At 34.9% G+C, this 17,524-nt stretch overlaps 1 protein-coding gene across 2 annotated transcripts in view; it reads right to left on the bottom strand.

Annotated features, from left to right (window-relative positions):
• Positions 1–2: 2 nt before the first annotated feature.
• Positions 3–17,524, bottom strand: part of LOC125682257 (carboxypeptidase N subunit 2-like) — a 62,528-nt gene continuing 45,006 nt past the window's right edge. For both annotated transcript variants that reach the window (XM_056157435.1, XM_048922730.2), the window contains 5 exons: positions 13,571–13,642; positions 12,866–12,937; positions 7,848–8,023; positions 1,048–1,167; positions 3–332 (listed from right to left, as the gene is read on the bottom strand). In XM_056157435.1, coding sequence (XP_056013410.1) covers positions 277–332; positions 1,048–1,167; positions 7,848–8,023; positions 12,866–12,937; positions 13,571–13,642 — 496 coding nt within the window. In that variant the 3' untranslated portion in view covers positions 3–276. The remainder of the gene's footprint in view (positions 333–1,047; positions 1,168–7,847; positions 8,024–12,865; positions 12,938–13,570; positions 13,643–17,524) is intronic.

Genomic DNA, 17,524 nt, shown 5'->3' on the forward strand with positions numbered 1-17,524 from the left:
GATGGTTTTACTGATAAAAAGTACTAAGCTTACATACTTACGATGTAATGGAAATTTAGATATTGAACTTTAATCCAATATTTACGGATGATGTTCTCCCGGAAATCCTCATGCGGAAATTGATGCCAATCCGATGTTTTCAAATAACGTTTGCGTCAAGAGATATATCAGTGGTTGACAAATTCAGCTGATGGTTGTATATTTCAAGTGCATATGACGTATACTGCGAATTACTACTTTACTCATATAATCTAGTGCAATTCTGTTGCCTGAGAGTTACTCACCTGATCCGGTAAAGCCATTGTCTGTATCGGTAGAGGCTGTGATGGAATCTGAATTAGATATATATTGTTAACTATGCGCGGATCGATCAATTTTCTCTGAGGGAGTAGAGGGAGTAGTCCAATTTATACTAGATATCTATTATTATATGACAACTGAAAATAGAAAAATACAGGCGATATGTGATCATTTTAAAAATCCTGTGACCTGTCGTATAACCCAGTGGTTAGGGCACTCACTTCGCAATCGGAAGGTTTAGGGTTCGATTCTCAATCCCGGCACCAAGTCAAACCTAAGACGTATCACACTGGTGGTGACTTTTTCATGGGTCTTTCAGATATCACCTTTAAACTGACGTTCCATGTCACGGTAAACGTTGACACAGTAAAACGCCTTCACTGCCACGGCCACAAGTGCAAAGTATAGATCACGATTTGTAGCAGTTCACTTACAGTTGTTGGCGTCTCCCCCCCCCCCCCCCCCCGAATCTGCGCTTTTCGTTGTATGTTAACTTGTTGTTTTAAGGTATCACAGCAAGACCCGTGATTTTCATTTCTAACGCAAAGTAGCAGTCACTACACACGTTGAATGTCAATTGGATGTTGCTGCAGTGGAGATCGAGCTTGGGAACTTCCGGTTACAAATTAAAGCGAAGGTTCTAACCATCAGGATTCCGCGTCCAATATCATTAATTCCTATTCTAGATTTGTTATCGCAATATATACATTTTTCGCAGATGTAAAATAGACAGAAATTAATACTGACTAGGAACTGTTACTCCTGTGATTACTGTGACGCTGTTACTTCCGGTAGTATCAATGTCTGGACGAGAAGTGCTGGTGTCCTTAGCGAAAATACCTGTGTCTATTTGTGTAGAGCGGGCGTCTGTACAAATAGTGGAATGTTAAGAAATAGTGCATAATAAACCTCTTTTTTATATTGCATTCATAGATAAAGTAATGCAGCTTTTGGTATTTTTTGTGTTAGGTTAAAGAGATAGTATACCTCATTTAATGTTTTTTCTCTCACCCCAAATCATCTTATTCCTTTCTAATATTATGGAAATGATCAATCAATGAATGATATTTATCAACTTTAAAATGATTGCATGTTCGTCAAAAGTTGCACTAGGAGCTTACTTATACAGCAGATCGAATGTTTGTCCAGGAAACAGAAATTCAAGGAACATGATTTGAAGATTATAATTGCATTAAACTTAAATATAGATGCAGATAAATGCATAAAATTGTCAATACTTATAGGAATGACTAATACGATTTATTTAAACATATTTTGATTCTTAATTAATAAAATGACCTTTACTACACTGTGTATCCCATTGGTAAAATTCTTTGCCCAGATGGTAAATTGTACTACCGTGAGAAATTCAATTTTATCATCCGCTTTAAAGTTGTGAAAAAGATCAAGCCACCTAAGAAATTTTGGATTATTCTTATCTGATATTGCATTACTTTGTTCATCTCATTTTGATGATGGTAAAAACTTAAATCTCTTCAAATCCATCATAAAAAGGGAGGCGACTTGTATTGATAAACTCATTGACTTTCTTGTATAAAGTTACTGTATATTAATTAAACGAAATTAGGGCTATTTGATATATCAGGGAAAAAAACCTTTCCCTGTTTATCATCGTATAATCGTAAAACGCAAGTGACCTGATAATTTTGCATTTTTGCAATAAATCGCTTCGGCGAAAATGATTTCATTTATAAACGTTTTATTTTCTTAATTTATAGTGTTGATGGTTTTTTTCAAATTTTCATGAATTATTTCAACTCAATGTATGTAGTTCTATATTGTTAAATATGAGCGATGAATGAAAATACGGTGATGAGTATCGAAGGCTATAATGATTCAATTTAGTTTTTCTTTACATCTATAATCATATCAGTATTAAGTTAGTGTTATAAAAATAGCACGCAACAGGGAAGTTAAAACTACAAGCAGATGCTTCTTTGATAACCCCACAATGCATTTCTTGTTTACTATGGCCAGCATGCATTGATTTTTCTTTCCTATCTTAATTAATTTTAGACATTTTGTGTTCATAGGTTATCTTAAATCACTTAAGGCATTATCAAGGCAATGCTCGTTAGCGTATGACGTCACAATATATACAGAATACAGTGAATACAGTGAGTTTCTAAACAACAGGAAGATATGGCAATTTGAATTACACTATTTACAAGCAAAGGGTATGCAAGGTGAAGATAACGAACAGTGATCAATCTCATACCTCCTATAAGCACTACAAAATAGATAGTTGGGCAAACACGGACCCCTGGACACACCAGAAGTTGGATCAGGTGCCTAGGAGGAGTAAGCATCCCCTGTTGACCGGTCACACCCGCCGTGAGCCCTATTTCCTGATCAGGTAAACGGAGTTATCCGCAGTCAAAATTAGTGTGCCAAGAATATTAATATAATCTTAATATAAGTGATTTGGTGAATTAGTTTGTAGCGATGCTTGCAATTTCCTGCATTTCATTAATCTAATAATAGCTCGACATAGGTTCATTTCCATAATAAAGTGTTATAAAAGCAATACAGATGTACACAGTTTACTAAATTGTATTCGGAATTTATTACCTATTCGGAATTTATTACCTATTCTAAACAACAAATTTGCATGTTTTAGTCAAATTTCTATACCTTTTTATCATACATTTCATTCATTATATTGTTGAATGTCCATCATTTTGATCAATTCCTTTCATCTCTTTAGCATGCCCATGCAGACTAAACATAGAACACGTGAAGAATGTAGTTTTGCCTGCGTTTCGAAGAATAGCGGGAAACGTTGTATGATAGGAACGTGTTCGAATGTCTATCGTAGTAATACAAGGCGAGACCATAAGAAGGCCTATATAAAATGTCGATATCATGATTAAGGTCATTCTAAGCCAGTCTCACGAAGTGCACGTAGCACAATTTTTTCCTTTTCCACGGCTCTTCAAAATGACGACTTATTGCGGCGAGTGTCCGAAATAATAAACTCTAAACTATCTTCTTTCGAGCAAAAGATATCTAAACAGCAGCGTCAACAACACAAAGAACAGCTTGCCAAACTGCAGGCAACGAATGAGAAGACTATCGTTTTCAAGCGAAAAGGAAATGAGGCTCAGTATAAATTTAACAACAGTGTCAGACAGAAATTGATAGAAGCTAACACAAGTATCAGCAAAGGAGACCCAGGAACGGCTTTTAGCAGCATATCATCAGGTATTGATCTTATTCATCAAAGACAAAAATTAATCAAATTGGCCGATTCTTCCAAAACGGGTTGGAGAACCGTTCAGAAATACACACAGCACGAATTAGCGTCCGACGAGGAGGATGAAAAACGCATCTTCAAAGCTGAAACGCAACAACTCATACCCTGAGAAAGCTCCCAGCACGCAAAATCAGTCCAGGTCATACGAGGGCGGCAAAAAGTCCGGGACATGCTTCAAATGCAGATCACTGGGCAAAGGACTGCACCAGCTTCAGCAAAGAGACAGGCTCTAAGTTAAGTACATGTAGTTTAAAAAGTACTGCACAGAATTTACTTCATGCAGAATACAATGATTTTTCAAAGAATTGTGTTACAGAACATGGATTGGAAGATCGCCGTTTTGTGGCCCAAGTCAACGAAAAAAATGTAACCAAAGTTGGGCGCTCGGGGGGGGGGGTCATTTGACAAAATGCGTTGAAATACAGGCAGATAAGTATATTTTAGATGTGATAGGAAACGGATACAAAATTCCGTTCAAATCTATTCACCAGCATTGGAGGTCGTCGGATTTTCGTGTCATTATGTATCTAGATGATGATTTAGCTGGTTCTAGCGAGTTTTATCAAGCTTTTATACTTAGCGATTTAATCAAACAGGATTTAACAGAGTTGGGTTTTATTATTGCTGAATGCAAGGTGAAGATAACGAACAGTGATCAATCTCATAACTCCTATAAGCAATACAAAATAGATAGTTGGACAAACACGGAATCTAAAAGTTTTTGGTTTCCACAACAAAATTTAGTGTGGTTGGGTTTTGATTGGGACACGTTTGATGGTGTTTTAAAAGTAACTTCAGAGAGAATTGATAAGATGCTCAAGTCTATACACGAGGTATATACACGGATTCAGTCGGGTGGGTCACGTTTTCGGGTGAAATTTGTAGCTTGTATAGTAGGCCAAATCATATCTATGGAAGCCGCTATAGGAAACGCGGTCATGTTTTAAACAAGATGTTTGTATCAAGAGATAATGACAAGGGTCAGTTGGAATTCATGCATTGACTTAAGTTCGTAATCTTTGACAGAATTAGAATTTTGGAAGGATAATTCCATGTTGATTAATGGGCAAAATATAAAGTCAGCTTACAGTGAAGTCGCAGAGCTAAACATTTTTAGCGATGCTTCCGAATCAGGTTTCGGTGCTTATATAGAAACTCAGAAACTACAGAGGTAATGAGACTCTGGACAGTAGTAGAATCTACGAGAAGTTCCACATGGAGGGAACTAGAGACAATCAACAGGTCTCTGAATACTATAGGAGAAAGTATTCATGGTAAAACAGTTGCATGGTATACTGACAGTAAAAATGCTTTCAGAATTTTAGAAGTCGGCAGCAAAAAGTCTTATTTGCACGATATTGCAGTTGAAATTTTAGAAAAAATTCAGAATTTACAAATAAACTTATATATACATTGGTTGCCAAGAGAAAGCAATATTAGAGATGTGATTAGCAAATGTTTTGATAGTGATGACTGGGGAATAAAGAACAATGTTTTTCTACAAATTGACAAATGTTGGGGCACACACACATGTGACAAATTCGCTACAGACTACAATACAAAATGTTTTAAAATTTAACTCGAGATGGTGGTGCCCAAATACCAGCGGAGTAGATGCCTTTAAACAATTCTGGGATGAAGGTTCCATCTCCTAGATTGGTTTGCAAGACATTAAACAAATTGAAGCAAGACAGAGGGAAGGGTACTTTGATTGTTCCTTATTGGAAATCGGCCCCTTTCTGACCGTTATTATGCAAAGGAGATGACTGGCAGCCTTTTATCAAGGATGTTCAGAAAGTTAATTCAATGATAACCGAGAGAGGTAGAGGTGCAAATGGCATATTTGGAGGTCATAAAATGTTTGACATGGTAGCATTTCGGCTTGAATTTTAGATGTGAATATTTGTTAAATGTTGAGAAGAGCATAGAGGACATTTTAATTACGGCAGGTGTGGATCTGGAATCATCGGACAACGCAGTATTGGCGGCAAAAATGAGTGAATATATTCTGAAATCTAAAAGTGCAAACACCAGCAAGAAATATCTTTCGTCTTTCAACAGATGGTCAAACTTTATCAACAGCAAAGAAAAAAAACAGCCATACCAGCAAATCCAATTCATATTCACTATATTTCACATATTTGATGAATATTGGATGCTCTTTTCATGTGATTTATATGCTATAAAGTGGACACATTCTATATTAGACCATAAAGATCCGACCGAACATTCCTTCGTGCGGAATTTAGTGGAGTCTTCCAAGCGTCATAATAAGTCTAGAGTTACCAAAAAGGAAATTGTCCCAGTCAACGATTTAATTTTACTTTGTGATCTACATGTTAACAGCACCAATTTGTCGGAAGTGCGCGATTTGTGTATGATTCTACTTTCTTTTGCTGGATTTTTGCGCTTCGATGAACTAATTTCGCTTCGTTGTTTAGATATTACCTTCATGGATGGATATGTAAAAATATTTATTAACAAAAGCAAAACCGATAAATATAGACAGGGGAATGAAATTATAATTGCTTCGGGCCTTAGTTCAGCTTGTCCAGTCAGTATGCGTCAACGTTACGTATCATTAGGAACTATATATATTTCTTCAGATCATTTTCGTTTAAGGCGGTATTTAAATCAAAAGATGGTTTAAAGCTGATTTATAGAGACAAAAAGCTTAGTTACACACGCGGAAGACAGTGCATTTTGTCCAAGCTTAAGTCTGTTATGGGAAACATTAATATAGGTTTACATTCTTTGCGTTCAGGAGGGCGACAGCTGCCGCAAATTCCAATGTAAATGAGCGTTGCTGGAAGAAACATGGTAGATGAGCGTCAGATTCGTCCAAGGATGGTTATGTAAAAGACAGTTTAGAGAGCAGGCTCTGTTTAAAAAAAGCTAGGATTGTGACTATGTTTATATATTATATACGTGAATGTGTGTATCAAATATGTGCTTCATTTTCAGTTACAGTTTTCTGTTTTTATCAGTATATTATCATGCATATATTTTAGCTAGGTCTTTATTCCTATATATTTAATCTAATGCTAACATTTGGATATTTATTCTAAGCTTGCCTGGCTTACACCAAAGTTGTGTTTGGTTGTCTTGTACGCAAAAGGATTGCATTCACAGAAGTGTATATTATACTGTAGTTTTCCCGCGTTTCGAAGAATAGCAGGAAAACGTTGTATGATAGGAACGTGTTAGAATGCCTATGCGTAGTAATACAAGGCGTGGCAATAGGAAAGCCTATATAAAGTGTCGATATCATGAGTAAAGTCATTCTAAGCCAGTCTCACGAAGTGCACGTAGCACATTTTTTTTATTATTATATTTAATTAAGGATAAGGTCCGATATTCACCCTTAGAAGTTACTTAACACTTGCTTTCGGACACAGGTTTCCATATTTTTTTCACATATTTTATCTATAGTTTTTCCTGGGTGGTTTTTAACGTCAATGATCGGGGGTTTCTTGACATTTTGTTATTTGATTCAGTACTTAAATAAAACTTGTTCATATCATTTACCATGTATGTAGTATATTTGTTGTAAAGTTATTAAACGCCGGCTGCCCGACAAGCTTGCCTGGCTTACACCAAAGTTGTGTTTGGTTGTTTTGTACGCAAAAGGATTGCATTCACAGAAGTGTATATTATGCGTGTATTTTGCAATGTTCAAGAAACATAATTTCCAATCAATCACCTGACGTCATAAAGTCATTTTTAACGCATCTAGTTCTCATAAATCCTACCAGATGATGTTTGCTGGATAGATTTAGAATAATGTATCGCTATATGAGACGAACATTTGAAGCATTAATATCATAAAGTACCTTATTGCAAATATTAATGCACATGTAGTTGTCTTATACCCCTACTGTAGATGTTTTATACAATGTAACAGTGGACAGATTATCATACAGGAACTACGGATTACTCCGTTTACCTTTTCAAGATATACCGTTCACGGCGGGTGTGGCCGGTCAACAGGGGATGCTTACTCCCCCTAGGCACCAGATCTTACCTCTGGTATATACAAGGTTCCGTGTTTGCCCGGCTCCCAATTTTGTATTGCTTATAGGAGTTATGAAATTGGTAACGGTTCGTTATCTGCAACTTTCATAAATATGGAAAGTTGATGATGGAGAACTTGCTTATCCTGTTTGTCAAGATGATGCCATGAAAGTAATCTTCACCTTTTCATGTCAATGAGATCATGCCTGTTTTAGAGACCAAAGCAGTATTAAAGAATCAAAAGTAAATGGTTTACCCGAATCACAAATCATGTCTTGAAGTATTTTATCGTTCAGGAGTGTTCCTTTTAGATTGGGAGGGCTTTCACAAGAAGGTTTTGTACGGACCTGTAACTGCAAGTTTCTCGATTCTGCAAACTTGAGAAAGGTGAGTAATTGACAATTGCAACGTAGAGGGTTTCCATCTATAGCACTGAAAAGACAGTTGAAAAAGACAAAAACAAAGTTATATATATATATATATATATATATATATATATATATATATATATATATATATATATATATATATGTGTGTGTGTGTGTGTGTGTGTGTGTGTGTGTGTGTGTGTGTGTGTGTGTGTATCGACAGAGGTTCATTTCCATAATAAAGTGTAATGAAAGCAATACAGATGTACCCAGTTTACTAAATTGTATTCCGAAATTATTACCTATTCTAAACAACAAATTTGCATGTTTTAGTAATATGTCTATACCTTTTTACGATAGGATACACGATAAACCTGATAAACGATCTTCACGATAAACCTGATAAACGCAAAACACGATAAACGATCTTCACGATAAACAGAAAACCTGATAGAAATGTTGTAAATTTAGAAGCCATTTAGACAAAACGAAATGTTGATACCTACAACATAATTCCATTATGTTGATAATAATATTGAAGGGTTTCAATATTCATTATATACCTAAGACGTATAATTTCTTTAATACACGGTCGTACGGTTTTTCAAAAATATATTTTTTATTGTATTTTTACGCCATCACAGCTAAAATCAGAAAACTAAACTATATACAGTTTTTAATTCATTATTTGATATTCATATGAATTTTCTCAACCAATAATTCTAAAACTTATATTGTCACCAAATGCTTAATATATATTTTATACAGTGAATAAACTAAATGTAATATAATATAGTGATATCATGCTTCAGTAGCTCTCTTATTCTAATATTTATGATCTTGAATACAAAATAAAACCAAGTAATATTTTGTGTGTAGCGAGAAGGGGTTATTTTGCATCAAGCTCAAGTTCACTACTCATTCAAGAATTACAGTTATTTTCGTCATGAACACTTTTTAAAAAGTCCACTGCACTACACCATATCTTCATACGATAGATTGTTCTACACTATGAGTGATACATGTATTTGATAGTCATAAGTAATTGGAACATATTTATTTGAAATGATATCTTAATAACAAAAAATATATAAAATATATTTTTTAAAAAACCCGGCTTCTTTTTAAATTCGCAATTTTCGAACGCTTACATATATTTTTGTGTTTAGCATGTAAAAATTCAAATAATCATCAAAAGAGGCATAAATTTCCAGTATCAACCCGTACGACTATTAGTACATGGTACAAGTGATACACAGAATCAGATGTAAGGACGTGCACAAGTTCAGTAGTTCGAATATAAGTACAATACAGGTGGTAAAAATCGGAAGAAAAAGAATCTTTATTAAAACATATGTAATAAATAATGTAATTTGCTGATTTTTCCTTTCAGATCGGAACTTCCTATTTCTCTGCATATGTGTTAATTACAAATAATTGTTTTTAGATAAGCAAATGTTTATAAACTTCAGATGAAAGAGCTTTCAAATTTTCTGTCCAACAGTTTCCCCGGCAAACCACTGTCTACTTTGCAGACAACTTATAATGAAATTGTGATAAATTTTCACCCTCTCTGGACAGACAAATACCTCTTATTCTGCCCTAAAATCGACAGCTTTATATTTTCCTTCAGATATATTGATTTGTCTTTCCTCGATTCCTAAAAATAACTTCTTTAACAAAACGAATAAAGCTTTCGGAAAGAATCGTACTTTTCATTAGATCTAATATACGATCCCGATAGTTTCCGAAGCTACACGATAGACAATTTTCACTATAAACGGAAAACCAGGTACACGCAAAACACGATACACGATAGACATGATAAATGCGAAAAACGATAGAAAAAGGAAAACCTTATAAACGAAAAACACGATACGACACGCATGATACGATAGGATACACGCATGAAAGAACACGATATGAATGTTAAGAATAGCGTTGCGGGTATTGTATATATATGATCAATCTCATAACTCCTATAAGCAATACAAAACAGAGAGGTGGGCAAACACGGACCCCTGGACACACCAGAGGTTGGATCAAGTGCCTAGGAGGAGTGATCATCCCCTGTCGACCGGTCACACCTGCCATGAGCCCTATATATTAATCAGGAAAATGGAGTTATCCGTAGTCAAAATCAGTGTGCCAAGAACGGTCTAACAATCGGTATAAAACACGTTAGTCAGTATTTGACCCAGAGATATATTGTCTTGGTAAACTAGATCGTTATAACAACCATAGAATTTGCGAAATGGTTACTTTAAGAGAGACTATTGAACCCCTGTACTATCAACTTCTTTATCAGAAGCTTGCCTCGGTTTAAAAAAAATTACCATACGGAAAACAAGGTCTTATGTATCGAATCAGATGAAAGATATAATCTCCATATGCAGGTGATAACGGAATATTGCTACATAAATATGGGAAGTTGACGATGTAGAAGCAGAAATCATCCCGTTTGTCATAGAGTCATATAAATGAAATGTGAATTATTAAAAATTCTAAAGAAATTTAGTAAACTTGAAATCGCAGAATTTTTTTCCAAAATCGGTAACATCAAAACCTATGATTTTCATCACTTTACACGACTGTTCCTCACGATAAATCAAAGACTAGACTTTTTGACATCATACAGTAGCTTCTTTCATAAAAAGGGAAAACGGAAATATTAATATCTAGTGATCATTCATTCAAAAACCTACTTTGCTAAACACCACTCTGATTCCACGCACAAGTACTCAGAAGTTGAAATAAAAAATTTGCCAGAGTTCCACATTGACAATATCGTCGTAGTCTTTGGTGATCAGGTCTTCCAACAGTCTGTCGGAATTCCTATGGGCACGAATTGTGTTCCTTTGTTAGCTGACCAGTTTTTATATTCATATGAAGAAGAATTTATTCAGAAACTTTTACGTGAGAAGAAAAAATCTCTTGCTGTTTCCTTCAGTTCGACATTTAGATATATCGACGACGTTTTGTCTGTTAACAATAATAACTTTCATTCATATGTCGATTCGATATATCCCTGTGAGCTCGAAACAAAAGACACCACGGAGTCGTCCACTTCTGCTTCATACTTAAATAGTTTATTGAAAGTAGACATTAACGGCAAACTGATAACTCAACTGTATGACAAACGGGATGATTTCAGCTTCGCCATCGTCAACTTCTCATATTTATGTAGCAATATTCCATGATCACCTTCATATGGTGTTTATATATCTCAACTGATTCGATACGCAAGAACTTGTTCTGCGTATGGTCAGTTTTTAAATCGAGGCAAGCTTCTGACAAACAAGTTAATGGTACAGGGATTTCAACAGTCTCGATTAAAGATAGCATTTCGCAAATTCTATAGTCGTTATAACGATGAAATACAAAGATAACGAACAGTGATCAATCTCCTAACTCCTATAAGCAATACAAAACAGATAGGTGGGCAAACACGGACCCCTAGATATACCAGAGGTGGGATCAGGTGCCTAGGAGGAGTAAGCATCCCCTGTAGACTGGTCAAAGACCCCATGATCTCTATATCTTGATTAGATAAACGTAGTTATACGTAGTCAAAATAAGTGTGTTAAGAATGATCTAGTTCGCCAATACAACCTATCATTGGGTCAAATGCTCTCTGACGTGTTTCATACCGATTGTTAGGCAGTTTTTGGCACATTGATTTTGACTACGGATAACACTGTTTACCTAATCGGGATATCTTCACCTTTCATCTAAATGTCGATTTGAAGGCCGCAACAAGAAGAATCAAATACGATATCAATGACGTACAGTGTAATGCTCAAACAATTATGATTGTTGAGAAAAGAGATACTTGTCATTTTATGGAGTTTTTAAGATAATCATATAGTGAATGAAAAGAGATAGATCTTAAATTTACCCTTAAATAAGTTGAATTCAAATTAGGCCTCCGCAAACAATGTAATTTTGTGATGTCAGACAAGTTGATGTTACAGGGTTTCAAATGCTGTCTGACGTGTTTTACATCGATTTTTAGACCTTTCTTAGAACACTGATTTGACTTCTGCTTCATACTTAGATATTTTTTTGAAAGTAGACATTAATGGTAAACTGACACCTCAACTGTATGACAAACGGGAAGATTTCAGTTTCTCCATCGTCAACTTCCCATATTTATGTAGTAATATTCCATTATCACCTGCATACGGTGTTTATATCTCTCACCTGATTCGATACGCTAGAGCTTGTTCTGCTTATGGTCAGTTTTTAAATCGAAGCACGGTACTGACAAACAAGTTGATGATGCAAAGGTTTCAACAGTCTCGATTGAAGTCAGCATTTCGTAAATTCTATAGTCGTTATAACGATCTAGTTCGTCAATACAACCTATCATTGGGTCAAATGCTGTCTGACGTTCTTCATACCGATTGTTAGGCCGTTCTTGGCACACTGATTTTGACTACGGACAACTCCGTTTGACTGATCGAGATGTGGGGCTCACGGCGGGTGTGACTGGTCGACAGGGGATGCTTCATCCTCCTGAGCACCTGGTCCCGCCTCTGGTGTGTGCAGGGGTCCGTGTTTGCCCAACTATCTATTTTGTATTGCTTATGGGAGTTGTGAGATTGATCACTGTTTGTTATCTTCACCTTTCATAAATGATGTTAAGTGTAATAATCAAGCTATTATAATTGATGATCCGTGATATAATTGCCATTTGATGAAATTTCTGAGTGGAAACATACAATGATAGAATAAGAGATAGAGAACTAAAATCGATTTTTTGTCGTCCACATGGTAGTATGAAATAAACTATAAAATGTTGAAATTTAAAGGCTCTTGATCACATATACTTTAGAATTATTCTCAGTATTTGAATAGTAATAATTTGTCATACAAGTTGATCCAATTATATACATATACTTACAGAACCCTCAAATTCGCCAGGCTTTCGAAAATTCCAACCGGTAACACTGTTATGAGATTGTTTTCCAGAGATCTAGATAATATAGATGTCTTGATTAACCTGAATTCATCGACACTGAATAATACAGTGGAGGATTTCATAGCAAATTTGAAACTCAAAAATAAAACCTCGATCCCGATATCTAATAGAATAATGTAATTTATTTTTCTTGACTTGAAAACTAAATTCCATCCTGATAAATAATCATTAGATAATTGTAGATAACTGCACACGACAAAAGTTCAAATAATCAAATGTAATCATTTGATGTGTATCGTAGATCAACTGTGAATAACATCGTCATTTGTAGTGGTATCATACAATGACTTATCAATGCCTAATCAGCATCAACATATGGACACGTGGCTAAGCTGAATACAAATTAAGCTTCCACAAACAAATACAATCTAAATAATGTGCAGTGTAATGATTAAGATATTATAAATGCCATTTTCTAATGTTTCTTAAGGGAAACACATAGTGACATAACAAGAGATAGAGAGTTAGAATTGATTTTGTGCAGTTCACATGGTAATATGAAATAAACTTTAAACATTTTGAAATTTGAAGATTCTTGACTACATATTTTCTAAAACAAATATTCTCAATATGTGGATAATGGTTCAATTTTCATACAATTAAGTACATTTATATGGAGACACTTACAGCAAATCCAAATTCACCAAGATGTCAAAGATTTCATCCGGTAATGTTGTTATTTGATTGTTTCCCAGAGATCTGAATAATAAAAGATACGAGCTTGATTAACCTGAATTCGTCAACATTAAATTGTAGGGGTCCATAGCAAAGTATTATTTGAAACCCTTAAGTAAAACCTTGGTCCCAGTATCTAACAGACTAATTCAACGAATGATTCTTTACATAAGAGCTAAATTCCAACCTCGTGAATAATATCGCATATCTAAGCTTGTCTTGGATATGCGCATTTATCTCCGTAACTGTATTCTTGTCAGTTTTTACTAAAAGGGAAGGGGGTGTTCTTATCTATTCCGGGAAATTTAATTCTGCAATAGTCTAATATATATTGACACGTACACAAAACCTTTCCTATCATTTCTAAATGCTGTACAAGCATGTGGCTGTGGTTTGTGATGATCTTTATTTCTCTTAAGCTAAAAGCATTCACTAATCAGATTACTTTTTCTTACAATAAGTACAAGTAGGAAGCGATCCTACACCAGAGGAACCTTCAGAACGTCCTGACCTTTGACCGGACGTAGAGCCACTGTGGGGTGGTGACTGTGAACTAGATTAAAACTCTGAAGCACTCTTTTTATCTGAGTATACACTTTTTGATGAACTACTAGCTTGAGATTTTGCTACAAATTTTTCTTATTAGAGAGTATAAGTATCTGAAATAAATACGGCTTCCTCAATAGTTCTCACATTCTTATCTTCTAAATGTGTTCTCAAATCTTGATGAACACACTCCTTAAACTCTTCCACCAATATGAGTTGACGAAAGTTGTTGAAATTTTCATTAATTCTATTATACCTCGACCATTGATAAAAAAAATATTTTTCTCTAACAAACTTTACATATGTTTGATTGTCAAATTTTCCATATTTTCTGAAGTTTTGTCTGTACGATTCGGGTACTAATTCATAAGCTTTTAAGATCGCAGCCTTGATCTTGTCATAATCTGAACTTTCTGATGTGGCCATCGCCGAGTAAACGTCGGCCGCTTTGCCAATCAAAACACTTTGTAATATAACTGACCAAACATATCGCGTCCATTTCAATTTTATGCAACTTGTTCAAAATGCCGAAAAAAATTATTCACTGATTTGTTTTTGAAATTTTGGTACTAATCTAATATTTTTAGCAACATCAAATTCAATCATGACAAGTTGGCTTTGTATTCTTAATTTCTTTAATTTAAACTGTCGTTCATTTTCTCTTTCTCTCTCCGCTTTTTAATTTTTTACTTGCACTTTTTCTCACTCGCACCGTTAAGTGAGAACGTTTCCCAGTTTACTTTCGGAAGGTCGGTGGTCTCTTCCCAGGTACATGTACATTGTATCTGGGTTTTCTCTTCCAACAATAAAAACTGGGTGCCATCAGATAACTGAAAAATTGTTGAGTGTGGCAGAAAACATCAATCAATCAATCAATCTCACTCAAATTCATATCTCTCTTGTCTTTCTGTTTCTGCTCTTTCCTTTTCCTTTTCTCACTCTGTAGCAGCTCTTTCTTCCCTTTCATTTTCTAGTTTTATTTTCTCAAGTTGCATTTTGCTTTCTATTTTTAATTTTTCTAATTCAAATTCAAATTCCGTCATTTTGGCTTGTTCAACTATTTGTTTCGGAAAGTTTTTTTGACTCAAAAACATTTTCTTCTACAGGTTTGTAGCGACCGTAACTTTGATATCTTGTTTACGCATTGTAGTGTTAATCTCTAACCCGAAGTATACACCAAAACTTATCAATTCATCTTTTTTTAAGGCATCGAACACCTGAACATTCGACGAGTCAAGAAAATATGTGACCGAAAACATGATAAATTCTGCTGTCTATGAAATTTAATAATTCAGACAAAATGAACTTGAAATCTTGCAAAAGGGGGTATACATTTTGATTCTTATCCCGGACGAGCCCCGAATTCTGTTATGGGTCAGGACAAACCCTTAATATAGCGCAGCAGAATTTACTAAAAAAGACAATTAAACAATTAATAAGATTTATATCTCTCAACTGATTCAATACATAAGATCTTGTTCTGCGTATGATCAGTTTTTGAATCGAGGCGAGCTACTGACAAATAAGTTGATGGTGCAAATGTTTCGGCAGTCTCGTTTGAAGTCAGCATTTCGTAAATTCTATGGTCGTTATAACGATCTAGTTTGCCACTACAAACTATCATTGGGTCAAATACTGTCTGTCGTGTTTCATACCGATTGTTAGGCCGTTCTTGGCACACTGATTTTGACTACGGATAACTCCGTTTACCTGATCAAGATATAAGGCGCAGGGCGGATGTGACCGATCGACAGGGGACCTGATCCCACCTCTGGTGTGTCCAGAGGTCCGTATTTGCCCAACTCTCTATTTTGTATTGCTTATGGGATTGATGAGATTGATCACTGTTCTTCAGCTTCACTTTTCATTTACAATTGATATTTGTAAAAAAAAAAATAAAAAAAAAATTACAATACCAAAATACTAACTTGCGGTAGTTGAACAATAAATCCCAACAGAATCTACACACACAAAAGTAGTAATTCCAAAATCGTAGTTCCCAGTATAATAAATCCAAAAGCATATATTTATAAGTGTCTAACCAGAGCTCCTTTTATCATAAGAATTTCAGTGTATATATAATAGGAATGAATTTTCTAGTACAATCTTGAAAAACAATGATGCAACCATTACGTCATCTTTCTACTAAAAATAACATGAGGTCTAGAACAAACTAGGTAACATTGTCTCAACAAGTAAACATATCTCTCTAGAACAATGTAGGTCAATTTAATGCAAATAGTAATATAAACAACACAACATAAACATAATTTCACAAATTACTTATAGGGTGCGTTTGAGCTTAATCTTATTATGTATTGTATATGTATATACGTTGTGTTAAAATGTCCAATGCATTGTTCCTTATAAAGTAAGTATTACTGCATTTAAATACTACTATGTATTGTGCATACGTATGGTATACATTTAAAGTACCGGTACGAATATCGTGTGTATGTATATAGGGGTACGTTTGATGGAACAACTCGAGTTACGCGAGTTGCTAGAGTTGTAAATAAAACGTGTATTACATTTCAATAGTGTTGAAAACGGGTTAGAAAAGTTTAATCTCGACTTTAACGGGAGCATCAAGTTGTCAACATGGCGGTGCATGAAGAAAAATATTGAATTTGACATGTGAAATTATAAGTTTTAGGGAATATAAAACAAAATTACCATGAAAAAGATACATACAACTAAAGTATAATTAACTAATGTTTTGTATTTAACAATTGATATACATATTTGTAAGCATTGCTAGATGTATTTTTTGATTTCAATATATTGATGCTTACTCCTCCTAGGCACCTGATCCCGCCTCTGGTGTGTCCAGGGGTCCGTGTTTGCCCAACTATCTATTTTGTATTGCTTGTAGGAGTTATGAGATTGATAACTGTTCGTTATCTTCACCTTTCATTGTAGATAAAGTAAATTTTTGGGGTGTACGTTTGGTTTAATTGTGATGACATTTACGCTATTTTAGAATTGTGTATATATGCATATGCATGTAATGGGAATTAAGTACTGCTGTGTATCAAAATGAACTACCACATATAAATAGATTGTCATTGATGAAAGGTGAATATAACGAACAGTGAAACGTTTTCATATCAAACGCCATTTTCCAAAGCAACACTATAGCAACAGTTGTTGTTTTATTCACATTGTAGGAGTTTAGCCTCTAGAGCTACCCGAATACCTCCCAATAAAACGTGCCCGTTATGTTTACTAGCGGTTATCTCGAAACATACAGTGTGAAATGAATTCCGTGTGAACATTGTGATATATCCTCGTAATAGAGGCAATATTTGGTGATCGGTAGATTGGGATCAAAGTTCAAAATATATAGACTGTTTTGTT

This window comes from Ostrea edulis, chromosome 2, assembly GCF_947568905.1.
Source record: "Ostrea edulis chromosome 2, xbOstEdul1.1, whole genome shotgun sequence".
NCBI lineage: Eukaryota > Metazoa > Mollusca > Bivalvia > Ostreida > Ostreidae > Ostrea > Ostrea edulis.